This window comes from Gouania willdenowi, chromosome 22 (genome assembly GCF_900634775.1).
Source record: "Gouania willdenowi chromosome 22, fGouWil2.1, whole genome shotgun sequence".
Lineage (NCBI taxonomy): Eukaryota > Metazoa > Chordata > Actinopteri > Blenniiformes > Gobiesocidae > Gouania > Gouania willdenowi.
This window is the reverse complement of record NC_041065.1, coordinates 26699584-26715771: the sequence shown is the minus strand read 5'-3', so window position 1 is coordinate 26715771 and position 16188 is coordinate 26699584. Positions and strand designations below refer to the sequence as shown.

The window sequence follows — 16188 nt, the reverse complement described above, 5'->3', positions numbered from 1 at the left end:
CTTATTTTGTAGTGTGGAATGTTAGTGATATTACTCAGCGAACAATAGTCGTGAGGAAAACATACCCAATTATGATTAACCAATGGGATACATGCTATCCTTAAACTTAAGAATATTCTACAATTTACTAACACAAATAAAAAATAAAAATAAATTACAACACCTTGAAAGATAACCTCAAATAATCCAATAAAACAATATAGTTCAGATACAGGCCGATTTAATCCAATGCTTGTTTTTTTGCTGATATTGAACCGATATTTGCAATAAAGGGGTTTTAGTGCGGCAAGAGTTCATCTTATCGCAATTCATTCATTAAGCTGCTCGTAATCACAGGACAAAAACTGGCAGTACATCAAATATTAATTGAAGCAGTACTTCTCTTACACTGGTATTCGTCTTCATGGTGACGAGGAGGCAAATGATGGGAGAGGTTTTCCTGCAGGAATCTGTCGAAAAGGGCATGGCTGGAGCTGCTCACTGTGGGATCAGACAGACAGACAGACAGACAGTAGTCAGGAAGGTCTTTGACTGTTTCTTTGTACGTCCCGTGGGATCACTCACACTTTATGGAACAGGCATGGTTATAATGTTTCTCCATCCTTCTCTGTCACTTTGATTGTTTTTCATTTTATTCCTGCACAGATGAAAACCTCCCAGCTTTACTTTGTAAGATCTCCAGGAAAAGGTCTTCATTATTTCACAGTATTATATGATCAGATCCATTCAGAGGCAAAGACTTGTGTATGAGATTTGTGAGCCTCTGGGTGATGCTTTCTTTTTATCTTTAATAAAATCTAGTTCTAAAGTATTTTCCCAATTCATTTCCCCGTCAACACTATGTATGGTGCGGATGGTGGGCTGCTGACCTCGACTCGAGACGTTGTGGATCGGTGGGGGGAATACTTCGAAGACCTCCTCAATCCCACCGACACGCTTTCCAATCAGGAAGCAGGGCCCAGGGACCCGAGAGTAGGCTCTCCTATCTCTGGGGCTGAGGTTGCCGAGGTGGTTAAAAAGCTCCTCGGTGGCAGGGCTCCGGGGGTGGATGAGATCCGCCCGGAGTTCCTCAAGGCCTTGGATGTTGTGGGGCTGTCATGGCTGACACGACTCTGCAACATCGCGTGGACATCGGGGGCAGTGCCTCTGGATTGGCAGACCGGGGTGGTGTGTGGAGGGTGTGTTCCAATTATAGAGGGATCACACTCCTCAGCCTCCCCGGTAAGGTCTATTCAGGGGTACTGGAGAGGAGGGTCCGCCGGATAGTTGAACCTCGGATTCAGGAGGAGCAATGTGGTTTTCGTCCTGGCCGTGGAACTGTGGACCAGCTCTACACCCTCAGCAGGGTCCTTGAGGGGTCATGGGAATTTGCCCAACCAGTCCACATGTGTTTTGTGGACCTGGAAAAGGCATTTGACCGTGTCCCTCGGGGATTCCTGTGGGGGGTCCTCCGGGAGTATGGGGTATCAAACCTCCTGATAGGAGCTGTTCGTTCCCTGTATGACCGGAGTCAGAGTCTGGTCCGCATTGCCGGCAGTTAGTCGAAATCGTTTCCGGTTAGGGTTGGACTCCACCAGGGCTGCCCTTTGTCACCGATTCTGTTCATAACTTTTATGGACAGAATTTCTAGGCGCAATCAGGGCGTTGAGGGGGTCCAGTTCGGGGGCCTCAGTATTGCATCACTGCTTTTTGCAGATGATGTGGTCCTGTTGGCTCCAACATACCGTGACCTTCAACTCTCACTGGATCGGTTCGCAGCCGAGTGTGAAGCGGCCGGAATGAGAATCAGCACCTCCAAATCCGAGTCCATGGTTCTCGACCGGAAAAAGGTGGAGTGCCTTCTCCGGGTTGGAGATGAGGTTCTGCCCCAGGTGGAGGAGTTCAAGTACCTGGAGCGAGAGATCGACAGGCGGATTGGTGCGGCGTCTGCAGTGATGCGGAGTCGGAGATTTACAGGTCGGTCTACGTTCCAACCCTCACCTATGGTCATGAACTTTGGGTCATGACCGAAAGAACAAGATCACGGGTACAAGCGGCCGAAATGAGTTTCCTCCGTAGGGTGGCTGGGCTCTCCCTTAGAGATAGGGTGAGAAGCTCAGTCATTCGGGAGGGGCTCAAAGTAGAGTCGCTGCTCCTCCTAATCGAGAAGAGCCAGATGAGGTGGCTCGGGCACCTAATTAGGATGCCCCCTGAACGCCTCCCTAGTGAGGCGTTCAGGGCACGTCACTCCGGAAGGAGGCCCCGGGGAAGACCCAGGACAAGCTGGAGAGACTATGTCTCTCGGCTGGCCTGGGAACGTCTCGGGGTCCCCCCGGAAGAGCTGGAGGAAGTGGCCGGGGAGAGGGAAGTCTGGGCCTCCCTACTGAGGATGCTGCCCCCGCGACCCGGAAACGGCTAAGCGGGAGAAGATGGATGGATGGATGGATTTTCCCGAGATTTAACCATGTATGAAATGCATTGAAGAAGTAACTAAGAGCTCAAAGCCACTTTTTCCCACTGTAAACAAATTTATTTTGGTGTGAAGTAGTGTTACAGATAAACTCTTGTCTTTTTTTGCATATTTTGTTGTAAAAATGTAACGTAAAGTGTAAAGTGTAAGTGACTGCCAGGCTAACACAATCAAATTTTGACTTTTGACTGAGAATGTTGGCTTTGTGTTGTTTTTGTCTCAGGTCACGAAAGAACACTGTTGGCCCCGCCCCTCTTATAAAAACACCCGTCTACTCTGTGTTGAGTAGGTTGGGTTGAAAGAGTTGTGAGGTAGGGAGGTATAGTGAGCATTTAGTTAGCATAGTATAGATTGTTCTTTAGAGATTTTATGGTATAGACTGGGTGTGTCTTAACTGCTCCAGGAGCCCCGCCCACAATCATTGACAGGTGTTTCTCATTCAATGCTTGGGAAGCACAAGTCAAACGGTCACTAGTATTTACCAAACACTTTTTAAAAAGGACAAAGATCCTTTCTTATTTTATTTTGAAGCCGATTTTTTATGCAACCAATTTTTTCAGTGTAAATCCAATGTCATTATTCATGCCCTAGTTTGTTTGCACTTCTGGTATGATTCATTTTTAGCTCTTGATTCTCTCTTCAGGCACTTTCTAGTCATTCTGTGTAAAACACAGCTTTGCAACCAGGGTCTTCTCATGAACCAACACACTCAATTAAAACATGGTTGGAATTCATAAAAAATGTATTCTGTCAACAATAAGTCATTTAAAAGATATATACTGTAATTTTTTTGTTATGCAATCTGCTCAACAACATTGAAATTTTTTGGCTGTGTTGCACTTCTGCAGCAGCACATCTGGCAGGTTGGCTTTTACTGCTGCAGCTGTTATTATAGTGGAGAAAATAACAAAAAATAGGGATGTCCCAATACAATTTTTTCACGTCCGATACGATATTGATATTGCAGCCTCGAGCATTGGCCGATACCGATCCGATGCAATATCAGCACGAGTCATACATACTTTTATAACTTATTTTGTAGTGTGGTATGTTAGAAAAGGCTTGATCTAGTCATGCTACTCAAACAGAGAACAATAGTCAGCATGATCAGGATAATTGATCCAGATACTAATGGCAGTTATCTAAGGAGATTTGGCGCTTGTTTGCGATGTTTGCGTTCTCTCATTGCTTTTGTTCATGATGGAAACAAATTATATATAATTTTAGAAACACACTCGTGCTTCTTTTTTTTTCACTCCCCACATATAAATACAGTGTTAGTCATGGTTTTATTTTGGGTGAAAGTCTTGGCTGACTAACTGACAATGGTGGTGTGTTGGAGTTGACCCTCTACACGTGATTGGTCTACTAGACGGGGGGACACTCATCAGAGGGTCACATTAACTATGATAAGTGACATCTTCTGAACAGTGACGAGACTGTTTGGTGATGCCTTCAGGGGAGGGATCAAACAAGTCCAGCAAGACAAATTGAATTATCAAGAAAGACTGTTTATTAAAAAGAGTTGTGAGGCTAATGATGATGGGTTAGGGGTCGTCTTTCTAAATGACAGCACAGCTATTCATTTGTAAATATGGACTAAAAGGACATATTCTTGATAATGGAAAATGAGGATAAAGAGTTTTAAGAAGGGTTCACATTCCCTTAAAAACAAGCTTTAAAACACCATTATTGACTTTAATAAAGAGTTCATGTAATCCCCATAAAGTTTAAACTTCTTTGACTTTGTATCAAAGCACTGTATTTGTATTTTAAAGTACATTTACGAATACATCTTATCCAATAACTAATTAATTTAAACAAACCCAAACATTTGTTTAACAGTTACTGAAACATCTGACGTAGCTTAAAGGTTCCATGTTATGCTATTATTCACACATCTCCATTTGTTCTAAGAATCCCAAAAACATAGTATTTAAGGTTAATTTTCCCAAACACACCTGTTTTCCAGAGTTTTAACCTCTGTTAATGAATGTTTATGAAGCCCATATAACACTTTTATCATGTTTAAAACACAGAAAGGTAGATTTAGCTTAACATTGGTCCTTTAAGATGTTGGTTTGCCAACCAGAAAGTATTAGTGAACTAAGCTGGACTAAAGCCTGTTTTTTAAATTATTATTATTATGAAAGTACAAACACTGACAGTGCAGACGAAGCGGCAACGTAGCGTTTACATTCCAGATTTATTGTCACGGATGCCATTCCAGCGTCTTCACGCTGATGGACAGGAACACCGCTCGCCCTGTTTCTCGTCTGCTCCAACTGCCATTGTCTTATATTTCACCACAGCAAAGTTCAAACCATCGTCAAAATAAACACAAAGGACATTTCAGCCAAAAGCTATTTGGAAAAACTCTATTAGAACAATAGTGCCAGCTTGTCATGTCCAATCACACTGAAATGGACTCACACACCAACCGACAAACAATCTCCCATCACCCATAAAAGGCAAGACGAAAGTCTTTGCGTAGCTCTGTAGTGGACAGACATGACAAGAGCAGAAACAGATGCACATACCTGTTTTACAAGCATTTACCTCCATCAATCAGTCAGTTTAAGCTCAGAGAAGTGGGTGTGTTGATTTGATGATTTTCAACAAGTTTTGCCTTGAATCCATGTGGTTTTTTGATTTAAATCTCAAATAGTGGGAGTTTGATCTTTGAACGCCTTTTGAAGCTTTACTTGGTGTTAACGCTACGGCCTCAGTTAATTATTTCCTTTCAACGTCAAGGAAATGGTTTGCAAACATTTGGCTGAAACAGAAAAAAGGAAAACTTTCGATATCAACAACAGAGACATTTACTGACTTGATGCTCACGACCATAGAACATGCATTAGCTAAGCATGCCCCTTTGTTAGTAAGTAAATAAGTGATTTATTTATAAAGTGTTTTTTGCAGATAAAAATCACAAAGTGCTGTACAGAACAGAGGAGAAATTAAAACAACAGGAGCAGCATCATAAAAGAATAATACAAATTAAAATCCATTTAACTAAAAGCTTTCCTGAAGAGCAAAGTCGTCAAATGTTTCTTAAGTGTCCACACCCAGAGACACCGGTGCAGGTTTTTCTCATCAGATTATATCATTATTCTTTTGGCTCATTATTAGTCTTATTTCCATGATATAAACCCTGACATTAACAGTACAACATCATATTTTGGAAAAGGAAAAAAAGCCCCAAAAAACATTGCAGTTGTAAAAGTAACCATGCTGTTTTTCTGAGCATATGTAGGACCATTTTTATTTTCTTATTTTAAGTGTAAAAAACAAAAAATAGAAAACAAAAACAGAGACATACAATTCATGCCAGTCTAAATTAAGACCAAATCATGTCATCATCATAAGATCTGTGCATGAACTTTGCATAACAAGTATTTATAAAAAAAATGAAACTAGAACAATCTACCCAGCCCAGATTTAAGGCAAGACAAGGCTGTGATTTTTTAATATGACATCATTCCACTTTTAGTGGTTAGTGAATCCACTCACTGGTTCAGGTTCAATGTGACGATGCTAAAAACAAGTACGGACTTTTAAAATATGAAATTGTTAATATTTCACTGCTTTATCTGCTGATTAAAATCTACACTGTAGCCTATATTAATTTTTAAAGAAGTACTGTCTCAGTATTACAGGAAAATGATTACTTTAAAAAAAGAACAAACACACTAATCAAACTCATGTGGAGTAAGACTGACTTTCTATTAACAACAGATGCAATATTTAGGGGAAAATTTCCCCTAAAAAACCTTGTCTAAATAAAAAAAACCTCAACTTAAAATACTGTTAAAAAAAAGAAGACAAAATGAATCTCACTGGAAGTATTACACGGAAGTCAAGTGAAACTTCAAAGGAACCATCAAAGGCAAGCAGCAGAACACCTCTGACGAAGACTGGCAGTCGACAGTTGAAACACGTTGGGAGATAAAAAAATTCCTGAAAAATCTTGTCTGAATAAACAAAACCATAACTTAACATACTGTTCAAAAAGAAAACAAAATTAATCCCGCTGGAACTATTTTTATTGTAGTTTTGTGTGTTATTGGAGTAATTCTGCATGTTTTTGTTGCCATTTAGTGTGTTTTTTTTAAGTCAATTTAGTGGGTTTATTCAATCATTTCTAGTTGTTTTGCATGTTTTTTGGAGTTATTTTGTGTGTTTAATTTGGTGCTCACACAAAATGAGAAGGAAGGCCACCAGTTACCCATGTTTGCTATACATGAAGAAGAGGTTTGTGAATCAACCATTAACTTTCCATACAGCCTGTTTTTTCAAAGCTTTAGTATTGGGCTTACAGTACGTCAGTGCTACTCCAAGTGCTTGTTGGTGGTGCTACTTGAAAGCATGTGTGCGTGTCGCCCTCACATCTGTCAGAATACCACTGAGAGCAGGTTGGAGTCTGCTGAGTCTAAAGCCGCTCCTCTCGTCTCCAACTGAGTCCAACTCCCACTCAGCGTGAAGGCAGTTGTGAGCTGACCTTCCATCGCTCAGATCAAACAGCAGCAGCCTCTGAAGAAGTGTGCACCGCTGCTCAGTTTTCAGCATGCACACGTAAATTGGGACAAAGTGTGATAAAAATCACTGTGACTAACTGGAGCCAGTCTCGTGGATGACTCACTTTACGCTCCAGGAATTCAATTCTCTTTTTAAAAAGCACAATAAACCATTACTTTCTATGGTCTGATTACATTTAAAAGAAACCTTTTGATAAAAACAATACAAACAGTCTGCTAATGAATGTCTTACATCAAAAATGGGCAAATGGCAGCCCTCGAGCTAAATCTGTAAAGACAAATCCACCAAAAATTGTAATTCAAAAAATTGTAAGTAATACGAAGCCCAACATAATTCACAAAATAACTCCAAAAACACAAAATAACAGCAAAATGCACAGGTCATCAAAAATACACAAAGCAACAACAACAAAAACACAAAAAAGATTGAAAAAATACACCCAAAAAAATCATGACACTAGGGATGTCCCGATACAATTTTTTCACTTCTGATACGATACCGATGTTGCAGCATTGAATATTGGCCAATACCGATATTGATCCGTTACGATATCAGCACGAATCATACATACTTTTATTACTTATTTTGTAGTGTGAAATGTTAGAAAAGACTTGATCAAGTGATGTTACTCAAACAGAGAACAACAGTCAGCAACAGTAGGGATGAGAAAAACTGACCCATTTATTATTAACCAAGTTACATACATTTTAACCTTCAACATAATATCTTTAATATTCTACAACTGAATAAATATAATAAAATATATATTGGAGAATTAAGATGCAGTCCGATAAAATCCGATATTCGTTTTCTGGCTGATATCGCACCGCTATCCGATATCAATATCGGCTCGGGACACCACGACATAAATATACATAACATACACACAAAAGGACATCAGACACACAAAAAAAAAATGACCTAAACTCACAAAACAACAACAAATACCTAAAACGACGAAAATACTGAAAAAGTCCAAAAAAGCACAGATTGACAGTAAACAAAATGCAAACATAAAACACAAGAAATAACAAAAACACATACTATAATGACTCATAAAATATGCAAAATGCCAGCAGAAATGACCAAAATGACTCTAAGAACACACAAAACGACAACAAACAACAAAAAACCCTTTGTTCTTTCCGGTATCAATGCTCAGATTGATAATGTGGCATTTTGGATCAGACAATCACATTTTTGTTGCCGTGATAACAGTTGCCCATCCCTGTCTTACGTGTTTCATCTCTCTCTTCGACCTACGAGCAGATCCTTGTAGACGTTTTCTTTTTACGGCCTAATTCAATTAACAGAGTATGACTTATGGCAATCACTTGGTTAGTCTAGAGTTTATGTCAAATTACGAAAAGGAAATTTCTCATTAAGATGCTGAACTCTGAATAACAAAGGGAAGGGTGACATGTACAAAAACCCTTCTTTGTATACGTTTGAATGTGAAGTTGATGGTTTACGTTGCATCCGTCCATCTATGCTTGTCCAATAATATATATAACGACTGGCCCAATTCGACAAAAAAATGGAAAATGATTCAGAAAACAACAATAGCCAACACTTGACAACTAAATAACAACTAAAACACATAAAATGACATGAATCACATAAAAAATTAAATCATAAACAAATGATATGAATGAATGAGAGAAAATGACTCAGAAAACAACAGGAGCCTACACTAAATGACTAAAATATGCAAAAATGACAGGAAAAACAGCAACAAAAACACAGAAAATGACTCAGAAAACAAAAATAGCCTACATTTAACAACAAAAATGACAGGAAAACACAAAAAACAGCAACTTTAACACATAAAAGGACTCCAAAAACAAACAAAAAAATAACAGAAAAATAGACAAAACAACACAAAACATAAAAAACAGCAACAAAAACACAAAAACTGAGAGTGTGAACATTTCTCTGCAAGAACGACAAAAATGCGTTCATCAGCGTTCGGAGATAATTTCATTAACAAGATTATTTGAACCTCACTTCCAACTCAAATTAAATGTTTTAGCAATCTATCATCATTTGTTTTTCTAATATTCCCCTGGAGTCACATTTTTACAGTTTGATCTTTAATCATTTTAACAAAGTAATTGTAATGCACGAGCATCTGGAGCTTATTTCCTCTGGGAATAGAAAGAGATTTTCAGTGGCAAAGTTAAACTCACACTGTGTTTTCATGTCAGCGCAACAGCAATTTTCGCTCGCTTTGCATGCTTTTGCTTTCTTTAATTAGCGTCCTATGGGGCTTTACATTTACAGGAAGTGAAGTTACACAACTCCACTATTTTTGTGCACAATCTTTTGTTTTATTAATTTTGCTGAATGTTTCCGTGTCAATAAAGATCTGAAATAATGAGATAAACATGTGTTTTTAAAGTAGTAATGTATGTGAGTACATATAGTAAGTTTTTCTACACAAAGTGATGTACCAATATTATACATGTATGTCCCAATTTGACAAAAGGGTGCAATGTTTTAACATTTTTCATATTATAAACTTATCGCAATAAAAAGTTGTTGGGAGGGAAAAGGGTATCTTTCCAGATGTGAACATTTAATTGCTTTTTTTTGTCTGTGACATTTAATTTTGACAGCATTTATTATATCTTATCCCCCCCTCGCGCCCACCCCCCTTCAGTTCTTCTTCTTTTTTTCTTTTTAAATATTAAGTTCTATCAACTGTGAAGCAGAAACTTTTATCCCTTGATCCACACCGGGACACGTGAGGAAAAAGCTCTGTGTTACATAAAGGCTGGGGAGCAGAGATATGACCCAGATACAGGTCAGAGATGCTTTTGCAGTGGAAAACGACAACTTTAATTTGGATGTTGCCATAAATAAGCACGGCCATAGACAACAGGACTAACTGTTTCACACACAAACCTCAGCTGTGTCAGTCTTTACTGTGTTTGGTTTCATCTGTAAAACACTAATATATTCACACTGATGTCGTTGTGTTTTAGATTTATTTCATATCTACGCATAGCAAACAAAATAAAACCGGCTGAAATCAACCGCAGATTGCTGAATCAGCCTTTTCACACTGGTTCAGTTCATGAGGTCAAAGGTCAAGAGGTATAAACTCACTATTGGTAACGGTGTAAACTTTAGACTAGATTTAGATCAGTTTTTCCCCGTTGGAGCGTTGATTGTGGTATCGGTCTCCAAGGTAGAAATGCAGAGTTAGCTGCTAAAGCTAATGCTGCACACGAGCTAAAAATTCTGTTTTTTTTTCCTGGCTTTTCAACAGTGATCAATCACCTAAACAGTGCTGTTTCACTAATCGGCCTGTCCATCTTGTGCACTTCCTTCAAATTTGTAAAATAATAGCTTAATAAAAATAATAATGGACCTGGTTAGTGAATGGTGGACCTTGTAAATTTACCTTTTCAAAATGAGAACTCATATTGTCCTTTTCACACTTTACCATCAATAATAAGAATACATTTTATTTATAGGCACTTTTCAAAAACTCAAAAACACTTTACAGTTGTTAAATTCACGTAAATAAAGGTAAATACAGAAAATACAGGTGTAGAAAACAGAGGAGGTCTGTCGCTTTGATGCAGCTTTTCTCATCGGTTTTACAAAAGCTGATGTCAGCATGGACGCAGCATGGCCAGTGCTGCTGCTGGGTTGCCTGTGCAACCAGTTTTAGTCAAAAATGAGGAGAGAAAATTTGCTAAATTTAGTTTTACTTTCCCAAAAAAGTGTAACAGTTTTTGGTGTTTACAGGTGATGCTAAATGTTGCACTACATTTCACTTAATTTAAAAATACTTTGTATACTGTTCATAGTTTGTATTCTCAACTTTATTAAAGGAAACTATGCTTCTAAATGTTCGTCTTTTTTTTTTGCCCCTTGGTATCGAAAATGGTATCGAGTATCAGGTTTTTTTTTCTTCTGAGTATTGGTATCGAGTTTGAAATTCTAATATCGTGACAACAACCCCAGGTGTAACCTGTGTGGAAGCAAGAGGACTGCCCTCGTTTCCATACTGCTGCTGAGCTGCTTCCATCGGTTTTTAAAAACGCTCGGATCGGCCGTAAGTGACATCAGCGGAAAACCCCGTTCACCTCCTCGAGTTCGAATGTGAGTAATATAAATAATATAAACATCATTAAAACACTAACGATCCCTGGAATAAAATTACAAACACTGTTAGGTTGGAAATATCAACAGAGTGAACAAGCTTGTTTACGTTTTTATCCCTCTCGACCTTTGACCTCCACATCCAGAGTGTAAAAAGGCTTATTGATCCAGAGTTCTACACACACACACACACATACACAAACACACATACACAAACACACACATATAGTTTAAAAAAATTTATTTTGTTTTTTGTCTTTAAAAAGTTTGATTTTTAATACAGGTTGAAACAAGATCACTCATAGAGCACAAGCCTCCATCAGATATTGGCAGTAATCTTACACTTTAAAAGCAGTGTTTTTCAACCTGGGGGTCGGCACCCAATGTGAGGTCGCCTGGTGTTTAAATGGGATCCCCTGAAATGTCTAGTAATTGATTTAAAAAAAAAAAAAAAGACTGATAAAAAATTACATTTTGATTTTTTTAAAATTATTATTCATATTGCATATTATCTTAAACAACTGTACTGTATGCTTTACTTTTACTTTGTCAAATATGAATCAATTGCACTGAAATAAAGAATTCAAATGAAATGCAGTATAAAAATAACAGAGTTGGGACAGCTTGTAACTAATTGTGACTACTTTGTATTTGTAACAAAGTATAATAAACATGATGAAAAACTATTTGTAGAAAAAAACTAATGTCTTGAGGGCTGAGGTAACAATCCAAAAAAGTTCGATATAGAGATTTTTTCATTTTTGAAACTGATCTAGAATCAGTATATTGATCTGGATCCCCTCCAATGCCGTAAAATCTATCTTTGGTTAAAATTTGTGAAAATATTACTGGAAATATGCAAAGTGAGTAAATGACGTCAAAAACTGTTCAACAATAACGTGTGTGTATATTTGTCACTTTTCCTTTGTGTGTTCTTTAGTCACTTAGAATCATTATCTTGATTAAAATAAGTGAAACACTTTCTCTTCTCCAGCTGTGATGGAATCGCTGCATCATGTTGGCTGTAAACACCTTTTTAAAACTCAAGGCAGACATTTTTTTTCTCAAGGGACTGGTTTAAAGAGCAGTGATTCTTTTCCTTGTAGAAATATCAAAACATGTTGTATAAGATGCTATTGTATATAGTTTTTTCTTTTTTTTTTTTTTACAGCAAAGTTACCAGATAATTTGAAATTAATACAACTTTTTAAACAAGTCTTTATGTGTCAGGGTTTATATTAATAGAGAAAATCTTCCTGGATGTTGGATTTGGCTCAAGGTTGCAGAGGGAAAGGGTGGTTGTGGGGGTTGGGAGGGCGGTGTTCTAACATAATGATGTGATTTCTGGCAAAGGGGCTTTGCTGCCACTGGGACTGACTGCAGTAAGAGTCATTTACATTAAACCAAAGGAAGCCAGAAGAAGAGCTGCTGAATGCAGAGCTTGGATGAACAAGAAAAGGAAAGAAGAACAGAGGAACAGATGATATGTTGACGGTTCAGTTCTCGACAAATGAGCAGAAAAAAAAGCAGCACAGGCCATAGATAAATAAATACTGTGTGTTGCCTTTAGATGTTAAAGGTGAACTAACGCGCGACGTGAGAAGGAGCAGTCAGAAGAAGTCACAAACCATCTGTAATAAAGCAAGTTGACTTCATCATAAATCCCAATGTCCACGTGACACGGCTGCTCACAAGTGCCCTATTCATGTGACATTAGTGCAGAGCAGATGTGGAAAGGAAGAGGCCAGATAAAGACTGGACGCTAAACCACAAATATAGATTCATTTAACAAACACACACACACACACACACATTACTTATCCTGGTTTTTGTTAGTGATATTTTGGAAAGATATGACAAAAAGAAAAAGCAGGACACAACCTCGGAACCTTCCAGTTGTTGTTGACTGTCAAACTATTAAGTGGCTGAGCATAAACGAACATTTTGTATCACTTTTTTACGTGTTTTTCAACCAAGTGAGACTAGACAGGAATAAGATTATGATTTTCAAGATATCGTAAATCAGGGATGTCAAACTCATTGTAGTTCAGGGGCCAAATAAGGACCAGTTTGAGCTTTAAGTGAGCCCTGGTTTGCACTTCCACGTATAAATGATGTATCAATGATTATGTATGAAAATATATCAATATCAATTTCCCTAAATTTGGGAATTTGAGGAAATTTCGGGCATTAATTTGAGGAATTGTTGCAAAATTTTGGAAAACTTATTGATTTCAACAACCTGAGAATAAAAATGACTTCCGTCATGCAATATAAGAACTGGAAAACTGAGCTCTGCAAATATTGTGGATGATAATTGATTTATTTGGATTTAGAGGGACTGAGATATCTACAACTGAATTAATTAGTAATTTAGAAAATGATTCATGTTTTTTCTATCATTTTTACTTTCTTGAGCAGTCTGAATTTGATGCTCTAATGAGGGCAAATTCCACATGCAAATCATAAATAAATGATTAAGTATGTGAGTATATCAGTCCCTGCAAGATCTTCACTTAAATTTCCCTGATTTAGGGAATTTGGGGAAATTTTGTGGAATAATTTAAGGAAAATTTGCAAGATTTAGGAAAAATGTAGACTTCTTTCATCAATTTGAAAATAAAAATGACTGCCGTCATGTAATATAAGAACTAAAAAACTGAGATCTGCAAATATTGTGGATTTTAATTGTTTTTTGTATTTTTGGGGGGGACTGAGATATCTTCAACGGAATTAGTTAGTAATTTACAAAATTATTCATGTTTTTTCTATAATTTTTACTTTCTTCAGTGGGCCTAATTTGATGCTCTAAAGGGCTGGATTTGGCCCCCAGGCCTTGCGTTGGACACTAATTGTAAAGGATGAGTAAAGATTCAATACTTTTAATTCAATGTGAAACACAACAGCTGTAAATCTGTCTGCTTCAGTCCTTTAATGCAAAAAAAGAGGTCAACTGTCCAATCTTCGAAACATGTTTTTGTTTAAGTACTTAAAATCTGGAGCAGTTTTCATTTAAAAATATGCCAAAATTACTTGTCAAACTAATATTGAAAAAGACAATTATAATATAATTTAATAATAGTTTTTTTGATAGATCTGAATAATGTGAGTAATGTGTTTAAAGAGTCCAGTTATAGTGTTTGGGAGCTGTCATCCTCTCTTTAACAACACAAACAGAGGTGTATAATCCCACTAACTGTGGAGAAAACTCAGACCATGCCAAGTAAGTCTAGCCTTCATGCTGCTGCAGTGTTAATAATGAAAACAAATCCATTTCTTCTAAAGTGAGGCTGAAGAAAAGAAGAAAACATCTCCAAGGGTTTCTGACTCAGAGAAAAGCGCATTAAATGTTTATCCAGGATTGAATGAACATGTGTCACACTCAATCTGATGAATAAACCACCTCATCCAGCACTTTAATCCAACACAAAGTCATATTTAGAGTGTATCTAACTTACTTATTATCAGCATAACGATGGCGAGGTGAAAGCATCGCTGTTTAAGATAATCCATGGCTTCTTTTTCTTTAGATTAACAAAGTTTCAGCTCCTTTTACGCAGTCATGGAGATAATGCACAGCGGGCAGAGGAGCTTGAAGTCCCCCGACACAAAGCGCGCTCCTCTAGTCAGACTGAGTTATGCACTGACGGTGATGCTGATGCTGCAGCTGCTGCTGCTGCAGCCTGATGACGACAAATCCCTCCCTCCTTTCCTCCTCTCCTCCTCTCCTCCTTTCCTCCTTCTGTCTGTGTTTGAGTCACCAGTGCGTAAAGTAAAGGCTCTGCCTGCTGTGCTGCACGTTTCCCAGAACTCACCGTCACAAAGTGGCCTTTTATAGTCCATGAGTTTTAGCTTGCACTAGAATAAGAATAGGAAAAGTTGATTTTAGAGCAAGGTAAAAACAAAGCAATGGTATGTTTCAACTTGTCATCAAAATAGCTCCAAACACATAGTCCAGACTCAAGACCAAACATGTAGGTGATGTCCAAAAACAACAAGAATTATAGGCAAAAAGTGACAGGAAAATAGACAAAACAAACAAAAACACAGAAAATGACTGACCACACAAAGCATTAATATAAAAAGCAAAATAGCTCCAGACACATGTAGACCAAACACGGCCAGGGGCGGATCTACCAGGGTGGCATAGGGTGGCCAAGGCCACCCCACAACAAAGACTTGCCACCCCTGCTGCCACCCTAATTTGTGCTCACGGTCACGGAACTATGCAGCCGTGGTCCGCCGACCGGCAATTCCCGCTGCCGGAGCCAACGTTCTAAAACACCAACGAAGAAGACGCAGAAGTATCATGAGAACGGCACAGAAAGAGGTAAATCCATAGCTGCCAACCCTTACGCATTTGCCTTGAGCACACAATTGTATCACTCCAAAAAGAAAAAAAAGTTGTTCCAAAACAGAGTAACAGCCCCGGACTCTCTCTCCCCTCCCTCCCTCCGTGACTGACGTTCCACTGCTTTCAGACATCGGTGAGTCTTTGCTGGTTTTGCAGGTTTTTGCTGTTTGAGTGTGTTTTGTGTGCTACAGCTTGTGTGTCCACAGATTGTGTAGGTTTGAGTGTGTGTGAGGCAATGTGCACTGACGTGAGTGTGTGCACATTGTGGAGCATATGAATACGTAGCATATGAATACGTAGCATCATAATCCGTGTACCCTTCGTTCTTTGGTTATTCCGTTTTAAAACCAAATCAAAATAACAAATAAACGGTGTGGTTATTTTTGTTTTCCACAAATTCATCATATGCCCCTTAAAATAAGTTTATATACTTAGTTATATAACAGTGTGGCATCATTAACATGTCAATGTTAAAATAATAATAATAACAACATGCCAGTGACACTTTTTTCCCATCTGCTTACAGTTTGTTACAGTGAAAACAACAGTTTTAAAGCCATATCTTTGTAAAAATTAAAAACATATTGCACCGTAGTAATTTAAATAAAACTACTAGACACTTTTTTTTATCACTCACATAATTCCAAGTCTGACACTTAGTTAAATGTTACAGGAATGTTTCTTCAGAATGATGGATGTGACAATTATCTCGTTTATTTTCATGGACAGA

The 16188-nt window shown here is 38.1% G+C and overlaps 2 protein-coding genes across 5 annotated transcripts in view; both read right to left on the bottom strand.

The window, feature by feature from the left end:
* Window positions 1-14735, bottom strand: part of ltk (leukocyte receptor tyrosine kinase) — a 55707-nt gene extending 40972 nt beyond the window's left edge. For both annotated transcript variants that reach the window (XM_028437613.1, XM_028437614.1), the window contains exons 1-2: window positions 14563-14735; window positions 388-480 (exon numbers count right to left, since the gene is read on the bottom strand). In XM_028437613.1, the coding sequence (XP_028293414.1) occupies window positions 388-480; window positions 14563-14617 (148 nt within the window). In that variant the 5' untranslated portion in view covers window positions 14618-14735. The remainder of the gene's footprint in view (window positions 1-387; window positions 481-14562) is intronic.
* The window catches only part of rpap1 (RNA polymerase II associated protein 1), a 45000-nt gene continuing 43511 nt past the window's right edge, over window positions 14700-16188 (bottom strand). For 2 of the 3 annotated variants that reach the window (XM_028437617.1, XM_028437616.1), the window contains exon 27: window positions 14702-14962. In XM_028437617.1, coding sequence (XP_028293418.1) covers window positions 14741-14962 — 222 coding nt within the window. In that variant the 3' untranslated portion in view covers window positions 14702-14740. Of the gene's footprint in view, window positions 14963-16188 lie in introns of all 3 variants that reach the window. The other variant, XM_028437615.1, reaches the window with a different exon arrangement.